This window comes from Amaranthus tricolor, chromosome 15 (assembly GCF_026212465.1).
Source record: "Amaranthus tricolor cultivar Red isolate AtriRed21 chromosome 15, ASM2621246v1, whole genome shotgun sequence".
Classification (NCBI taxonomy): Eukaryota; Viridiplantae; Streptophyta; class Magnoliopsida; order Caryophyllales; family Amaranthaceae; genus Amaranthus; species Amaranthus tricolor.
Window position 1 is genome coordinate 4,901,317 of NC_080061.1, and position 8,835 is coordinate 4,910,151.

Here is an 8,835-nt window from a genome sequence, read left to right on the forward strand (position 1 = left end):
GTCTGTTTTTACTACAATGGCAGAATGATGTGGGGAAAGGGGTTGATAGTTTTATTTTGTTCAGAAGCCATAAATTGGGGTATTGCTAATGAATTTCATGCATCTTTCCATATTCATAGTATTCCATGTGGCTTTAATTTTAATGTAAGATCAATTAATAATGGCATATACACATTTCATAAAAAAAAAATAATGATATCTGCATAGCTCAATAATATAATAAAAAAATTACTATGAATAATATGACTTTTTACTAATGATATCTGCATAGCTCAGTAATATAATAAAAAAATTACCATGAATAATATGACTTTTTACTAATTTCCATAAATATGGATTTGTAATTAACTCTTAATAAGTACTCATTTTGCTGTGCATTTCTCTCTAGCATCTTTAATGTGTTGGAAACCCATAGTTATAAGTCACTTTGAAAAAAACAAAAAAGAAAATGCAATAAAAAAAAAAAAAAGTTAAAACAAAACCACCCACCGCCACTACCACCATTCCCCACCCACTTTCGGTATATACATAAGGTAATATATGTAGATAATCCAGATTGGAGTCAGATCGTATTTTTTACCACCCAGATCAGATTGATACCCAATTTAAACACCCATAATAATATCAAGCAGACATGCAGTTCACCTACTGAGTAATTGAGAGTGAACTAAATTTTGTGACTAATCATATCAGCAGTCAGCCGTAAGTACTTGAGAATTGAGATGGTATATACTAGAGTTGATCAAGTACGAGACACGACCTATCTCTGGTTAGGTTTAGGCAGCCTGACTCCATCCGAAGCTGTAGTCTGATGAAAGAAACAACCTCAAAACAAAGAATTCATGTTCTCATAAGTTGTATAAGTTAGGTTATTTAACTCGTGTATGATGTCTCATACTAAGACCGCCTCATTAAACAATTTATGAACGGAATTACAATTCTCAACACTTTCTTTAGCACAACACGAACTCTGAACTTTCAAACAGCTCACTGAACTTCCAAATCTCATTTGTGTAAACATCCCACGCGCCATTAATGCAAAGTTTTTTATGCCTCGATCACAAAACGGAGTGCGAATATTAATTGGAGTGGGGAAAATACATGCCATTAGCAAGTTTATAGAAGTATAAATATATGACAACTATTGAACCATGTAAAGATGTAGGTCAAAACGAACTATATAAATAAAGTTTGAGTTCAGAATAAAAGCTATAGCACACCAAAAGAAGAAACAGCACACAACCAAAAGAAAAAGGTAGTGGACAGTGGTGTACTGGTGTTCAACAGACCGAACCTCCACTTGACGGCCTGATTTCGCCTGATGGCAGGTCCGAGAAAGTGCCGGCCTGAAAAGTACTAACAGCCAGATTTTCTTATAAGAGTAATTCTTGCTTTCACTAGAACTGCAATCAATATATACAGTGCAGAATCCATCCACCAGAAAAGGTTAATTTTCCCTTAGAAGTAGCACGGCAGAAATTGTATCACCATGCTTCAGTAGTTCCTCATGCACCGTTTTATGAGCAGAAAGCGTTCTTCCTGTTGGGCCAAAAAATTTCAAGCCTGTGACATCCTCGGCCTGGCAGAATATATCCATCAGCCTACACAAAAGTGTGTTTTGAGAAACTGTGAAGTCGGCCTTAAAACCAGTACTTTGATTCACCACCTTAAGATTAAGAAGTGGCGTATTTGTACTCAATGAAGATCCTGCAGGAAGTGGGAGGAACAACAATAAATTACATAAAAGCTATCAACATACCGAAAATGCTCAACAAATATCAATGATAGAACTCATTTTGTCATTCACTCATCACCATCATCATCATCATACTCCGTGTATCCTACTCATAGGAACTATGATCAGGGTCTAGGGAGGGAAAAAAGACGACAACCTATACCCAAAGTCCTTCGACTCAAGAAAGATCCTTAGAAAGAGTGATTCCTGCAACTATCCACAAGCCTGCATCTTAAAACACAAGCTTGACCCTCAACAATAATTAAAAAAAATACACTTGTAGGTCCCTCTTCGCCCTTCGGAGTAGAAACACAGGTAGGTCCATAAGCAACTCACTGAGTAGATAAATTTCTGAAACTGGATTAAATAAGGCCGAAGTTAAACTTACTCATTTTGTTAAAATCAAAGCCATCAACTACATCACCATCCCGCATATCTAGTTGATCAGCAGTATGAAACTGATGCAACTTTAATCCTTCGTAAGCAAAGCTTAAAAAGCGATCTTCTTGAAGTGCAACACTAGGTAAACATTGCAAAAACTGCGGCAGTAGAGGCGCACAGCGTCTCACTCTATAAAATATGTCTTTCTCCTTATGCATGCGGATGCAAAGAGTTACATAATGTCCAGCAGAACTACTCCCATCAACTAAAGTCCAATTAAAAAGGAAGCAAATGAGAGAACATATAGGGAAAGACTACAAAGAGCGTAAGATAAAATCATACGAGCATGGTTCAATACAATTCAATGAGGGCCATGAAGCAAGGACGTTATTCACAATATCCACTTTGGACATTTTGTAGTCAATTTTTAAAATCTGAGAAAAATGACACATTTTTTCAAAAAATATTCATTCTTAATAATGATATAGATTTAATGGCTAATATTATTGTACATAAATCCATTATTTCTATCCAACATCATCCTTATTCTCATGTAGACTTGTTCTCATCCCAATATGGCAGTATTGTAGTTGTGGTCACATGAAAAATATGGATTTGCTTTATAAAATCAAAAGTGTTGTAGTTTTTGTCAAGGATCGCAACACAAAATAAAGAAAAAGATCTATTAATAACAATATGAAGAGGATACAAGAAAAGTGATGAGGTATCCTTGAAGCTTAGGAAACAATAAGAAACTGCCACTACTCCTACAAAAATCTCCAAACGAATAATCCTATAACAAACCATTAGTTTGACCAAAACGAGGCTTAGAACTTCACTCTCTTCCAAACTACATCTAACAGAAGAAACATATCCTTAAATGTTCTTCTATATCTCTATCAAATGGCCCAAAGAATAGCAAAGATGCAATATCTCCAAAGATGGGGATGGCTCTTAGTTCCAAAACCAAAAATCTCATTTAAACAAAGGCTCCAATTATCGAAGGTTCCATCTAGTCTTCTCCAACGTTGCTAATAATTTGCTCCAAATATACCTTCCAAATATAATATGATGGTCCATTTAAAATCTGATTAAGTTTTGCTTAAACTCAATTGAGGAAAAAAAATTGAGATACTAAGTGAACGTGAGCCCCCATTCTACCGACAATAAAAATGGACAGATTTTGTTGTGTGCATACCCCGAATTCTAGCTTGAACTGAGGGTAACCTTGCTGAAGGAAAGCAGCTACGCTGGTGTTGGAATCCCAAAAACATGCTCATATCTTGAAGTGCAAAACAGCTTCTATTTATACTCCTAACCAGTACCCTCAAGAAATAAAGCGCTTACATCACATTGCAGGTAATATTCAGCATAAGAGAGGAAAAATACCCAAATGGATGCATATCACACAGGGAAACAGTATCAGGGTACTGGAAAGCTACAGGCAAAAGACAAGGCACTAGTAGTTAATGGTAGAAGTAATAACAATCATTCTCTTCTTGTTGGCGTGAAGATCACTCTTGTTTTCTACCAAGGAGCCTCCTCATAGCTCTATAACTCTGTAAATGATAGGATCATGCACAAGTATCACCTTATTGATATACATCAAGCTAAAATCAATTCGCAAGTTCTCAGTTCCCCTTTCAAGAACTTCATTTAATATAGATGGAGAGAGTTAGAAGGATTCAAGGAAAGAAATGAACCATCAATACCTAAATTATCGTAGTATAAAATTAAAGCAAAACTTTTACTAAAGCATTTTAGCGAAGTGATCACCTTCTCCAATTATACCCTCATTTCTTGGCTTCTTCCCACAATATTTAGTGTGTCCCTCATTGCCCCCTAAAAACTACAAACGCAATCAAAATCAGATTTGTGGAAAGGGGAGCCCCAAAATGGCCATATATGAGGTTATTTTGTCCATTACACCCTACAATCGCTTATATTTCACAATCACCAGGAGAGCACACTAATAGGCAACTACTAACCTCAAACATCAACGCGTGTGTTCATCTTCAAACTGATACAATTCCACAGACAAGAACACATAATGACTGTAGTTTATGGCATGGCATTGTCGATTGCTCTATCTAAGACCTTTGTTGAAATGAACAGCTACTACCAGAGGTGAAACATCTATGGGGTGCACGGGGTTGTTGGCCTCTGAACATTTTTCCCTAATATACTTTGTCCCTATGAATTTGTAATGAATATGCTAATGGATGTGATATTCACCCTCACAACATATCACTATAAGACATAAGTAGCAATTTCAAACGGATTGAGGGAGTATATATAATGACAACCTTGAAAGTCATGTGGAGTACAATGTTTGACTTAGGGCTCACCTGGATTCCACTAATAAAGTAAGGCAGTAAAATTTGTAGAGTAAAATTCCCCACAGAATAGTAATGGGAGAAATGGTTAGTTTTCATTAGTTTGGTAATTTTCATCCAGTAAAAATATAATCTTCTTTCCTTTTCAAACCATCAGAAGTTTGATGTAGAATTTCCATTCTTAAGTTCTCATATCAACATTTTTTCATCATCATTTCAATACTTCAAATCAACCAATTAAATTAACATAATTTTAATTCTCAAAGCGAACATACCCTCATAACCTCAAATCCCCTTTCATTAATGGCATTAATTTCTTTGAGAGGAGAATGTTAAAGAAGGTTTAGTATTCACCCATGTTGTAAAAAAAAAAAAAAGCTCTAGCTTTCTCCTCTGTTTAGATATCTGCAACTTGTTTTTAAAACCCATATTTTAAGTTTAAATCCCTTTCTCTAAAGATTCCAACAATTAAAGTGGTTGAGATTTTAGATTTTTGATGGTGTTTATGGAAAAAGGTGGATAGTATTATGAGAAGGAAAAAAAGGTAGAAGAGCTAGATGGATTGGAATGAATTCAAAGATAGAAATTGGGCATTAATTTTACTGGAAAAATATTTCCTCCAGGTCCCCTTGGAGTAAATATTAAATCCTCCTTTTGACATACTAATTTACTCCATTACTATTTACGGTTATTCCAAACACTCAAGTATCCAGCATTTGATCCTTCCTTAGCTAATACTCCCCTTTTCCCTTGATTCCAGGCGAGCCTTTAGTGATAGTTAATCTTTTTATAACCAGAGTTCAAATAATCCCTTTCAATTTATAGCCCAAATTTCGCCATTGCCACTCGAAAGCCTAAATATTCTAAGCCCTCGGGCAATCAGTAGACCAGTGAAAATATTTGTCCTTCTAAATCATGGGTAATGGTTTACATGATCTTTGACCCATCCAACTTGCTATCAACCAAACAACGAGAAAGTAAAGGCCATAATCCAACACTATGTTTGGAGACTATTTTCCTCAAAAATCTTTTCACTTTCGCAGAGATTTGTTCATATACAAAGTTAAGGCATTAATCTCTTCCTTCAAATTCCTTTCTCTACAAATTTATTATCCAAACAAAGGAAATTACATTCTTCCAAATTCCTCTCTTTCTTTCCCATCCAATTTCTTCAATCAAAACAAAATAATCACCAACGTATAAACCTTCAAATTAATTTTAACAATTATGTTTACAACAATGCAAAAAACTTTAATTCAAAAATATTGAAAACATTTAAAAATATCCCCAATAACAAATATTACAACTTTCACATCTCAATCAAAAATTAGGGCCATTATAACATCAATAAGAAAACATGAACACATTAAAAATCAATCAAAAAATTTATAAACCCTTATAGAGAGAAGTATTAAGAGAAAAGGTTATACCAGAAGAAGAGGAGACATCAATGACATCATTGAGACGCATGCCAAGTTGAAAGGGAGTATCCGTTTCCCGTAATTTAGCACCATTAAACTCAAATCTAGTGCTCTGGAAATCCACTTTTGCATTATCGCAGTATCTAAACATTACCCAACGAAGAGGAATGTCAGTCTCAATCTTGAAGAATACTTCATTTTCTGCTTCCAAATCCTTCAATTTCACTACGATTTTGTTTGTTTCTTCCTGGGATGCATTTTCCCCAATTTGTTCTTCCTCATCGATAACAATTGATGCATCCAAACGTTGTCCCATTAATTTTTCAACAATTTTGAAGTCTTTCAGAATTAAACTATATCTGAGTAGGTTGAGATAAAATGAACAAGTCTTTGGGAGACTATTTAACTAAAGGAAAAATTAGCTCAACAATACGAACTTTCACCGATTTCCCAACAATAATACGAATTTTCAATTAATCATGAATAATACGAACTTTCATATATTTTTTCCGCTGGCATACCGATTTACCTGTTACCGGTAAATTTACTCATTCTTTTTAAAATTTGTTTTTGCTGATAAAAATAAGATAAGGAAACAGACGCAGGAGTGCAGGACTTTCTCCCTCACATAGCATTGGTTCTTCAATCATCTTCCTCAAGCTCATGATTTCCATTGATTCTTCTCCCTCTCGTTCTCACGCATCAACTACAAAGATATCATCTCATTCATGATTAGTTAATTCTTCTCAATTGCAATATAAATCCCTAAATTTTGTTTTTAATCCCAAAAATTAGGGCTTGTTTCCATTTAGTCGAAAATGGATGAAATTCTGTGTCCATTTACTCGAAAATGGATGGGTGTTTGTTTCCATTTTGTTAATCCATACATGATTATTGTTTGTTGTTGATTAAAAACGTTTTATGCCTTTGAAAATGGATGTAATTTACTGTTTTTTATCCATTTAGTCGAAAATGGATGAAATTCTCTGTCCATTTACTCAAAAATGGATGGAATTTTATTTCCATTTTGTTAATCCATACATGATTATTGTTTGATGTTGATTAAAAAAGTTTATGCCTTTGAAAATAGATCTAATTTACTGTTTTTTATCCATTTAGTCGGAAATGGATGAAATTCTCTGTCCATTTACTCGAAAATGGATGGAATTTTGTTTTGTTTTTCTCAATCCATACATGATTATTGTTTGATGTTAACTAAAAACATTTGCGCACTTGAAAATGGATGTAATTTAGTGTTTTTTGCTTGATTTTAGGCTAATTTGAATGATTCAATTACTTTGAAGTTTTGGTATGATGGGGTATTAAAAAAAGGAGTTGTGGGCTTTGAGTATGTGTATGGTATATGTAAAACCATCTCCATAGACCTAGATAAGATGTCATTTTTTGAGTTAGAAGGAATCGTAAAGGAGGATCTTGGGGTAAAACATGAGTTTTGTCTTTGATATCAATTACCTAATGCTGTTAGCTTTTTGGAAGGGTTAAAGAGAGTTACCGATGATATTTGTGTTGGGAAAATGACTGAAATAGCTGTTGAAAATAGAGCATTATCTGTGTATGTAGTTAATGATAAGGATAATGAGATGTTGGTTCTAGAAATATCAAAAAGTGGTACTAAAGATAGTGAAGTTTTGTCCACTTTTGGGAATAGGAAAAAGTTGACCCCTAAGAGAGCATCTAAGGCAAAACAATCCCTTAGTGAAAGTTGCATACCTCTTGAATATGATTTTTTTGAAGATGAGCCACATTTTGGTAATAGTGCCGAGGTAAGTGATGAAGATGCATATGAGGAGGATGATTCACAAGATCTTGATTATGAGCTATCGTATGAGGATGAAGATGAAGATGAAATTTAGGAGGATCTTGTGCATAGTCAAGATTTCTCATTGTCATTCGAAGAAGTAGAGCAAGTGGGTGATTCTGTTTTCAAATTGGGTGAGTGTAGTAACACACAGGGTTTATCTAAGTATGAAAATAGTGATGATGAAGATGAGGATGCTACTACCGATTTTAGGAAGTTCAAATGGATTGTTGGGCAATTTTTTAGCACCCCAGTTGAATTTAAGGAGGCGGTAAGGAAATATGCAATTCATCAGGGAAGGAATGTAAAATTTTATTTGAGTGACAAGTCTAAATTAAATAAGCTTGGTGTAAGGTGTGTTGATGGTTGTCCCTTTAAGCTCTACGCCAGTTGGGATAAAACACGAGTTTCCTTTATTGTGAAGAAAGTTAATGGTGATCACACTTGTCAAAGAAACATGAATTCTAGTCGTCAATTCAAAGCTTCTTGGTGTGCAGATCAGTTACTTGAATTATTCAAGTCAAGACCACACATTCCTTCTGCAGAACTAGTTGATATTGTTAGGAAACAATTTCGAATTATCATTAGTAGGGGCTTTGCATACAAGATTAAGTATGCTGCACATAGGAGGTTACATGGATCTATGAAACAACATTATCAGAAGCTCATGAGCTATGTTGGGGTTTTAGAACGAAGTAACCCTAATAGCCACTTCATTGTTGTTACTGATCCAAGGACAAATCTACCCACATTTCAGAGGTTTTTTGTTTGCTTTGAAGGGGTTAAAGATGGTTGGGTTGGTGGGTGCAAGAATATTCACTTATTATATTCTTAATGCCAATTTATATTATTTTTAATGCCTACTTACAATATACTTAATACTCTCCGAAAAAGTACTTAAAATGCCTACTTATAATATTGTTAACGCCTACAAGAAACTCGACCTACTTATTATATCCTTAATGTCTACTTACAGTATCTTAAATGCCTACTTAGAATATACTTAATGCTCACCTAGTAAGTACATAAATACTTATAATATTTTAAATGTCTACTTACAATATTCTTAATATCTACTTATAAGATTCTCAATGTCTACCGAAAAACTTACTTTATATTTTCCTTTTTTATCAATTTAATTAA

General features: G+C 34.3%; 2 protein-coding genes across 2 annotated transcripts; one reads left to right on the plus strand and one right to left on the minus strand.

Annotated features, from left to right (window-relative positions):
- Positions 1-687: 687 nt before the first annotated feature.
- On the minus strand, positions 688-6,261 carry LOC130801239 (uncharacterized). Its single transcript, XM_057665035.1, has 3 exons — positions 5,883-6,261; positions 2,124-2,381; positions 688-1,707 (listed from the first exon to the last, which is right to left on the minus strand). The coding sequence occupies exons 1-3, from the start codon at positions 6,187-6,189 to the stop codon at positions 1,448-1,450; spliced, it is 825 nt and encodes a 274-aa protein (XP_057521018.1). The 5' UTR covers positions 6,190-6,261; the 3' UTR covers positions 688-1,447.
- A 1,147-nt stretch (positions 6,262-7,408) lies between these two features.
- LOC130800959 (uncharacterized) lies at positions 7,409-8,527 on the plus strand. Its single transcript, XM_057664704.1, has 2 exons — positions 7,409-7,657; positions 7,748-8,527. The coding sequence occupies exons 1-2, from the start codon at positions 7,409-7,411 to the stop codon at positions 8,525-8,527; spliced, it is 1,029 nt and encodes a 342-aa protein (XP_057520687.1).
- The last annotated feature ends 308 nt before the right edge of the window (positions 8,528-8,835 follow it).

Coding starts and splice junctions, on each gene's coding strand:
- LOC130801239 (XM_057665035.1), bottom strand. CDS start 6,189: ATGGGACAACGTTTGGATGCATCAATTGTTATCGATGAGGAAGAACAA. Junction 2,382..5,882: donor TGATGTCTCCTCTTCTTCTG/GTATAACCTTTT, acceptor ATTGGACTTTAG/TTGATGGGAGTAGTTCTGCT. Junction 1,708..2,123: donor CTTTGATTTTAACAAAATGA/GTAAGTTTAACT, acceptor CACTTCCTGCAG/GATCTTCATTGAGTACAAAT.
- LOC130800959 (XM_057664704.1), top strand. CDS start 7,409: ATGACTGAAATAGCTGTTGAAAATAGAGCATTATCTGTGTATGTAGTT. Junction 7,658..7,747: donor ATTTTGGTAATAGTGCCGAG/GTAAGTGATGAA, acceptor GATGAAATTTAG/GAGGATCTTGTGCATAGTCA.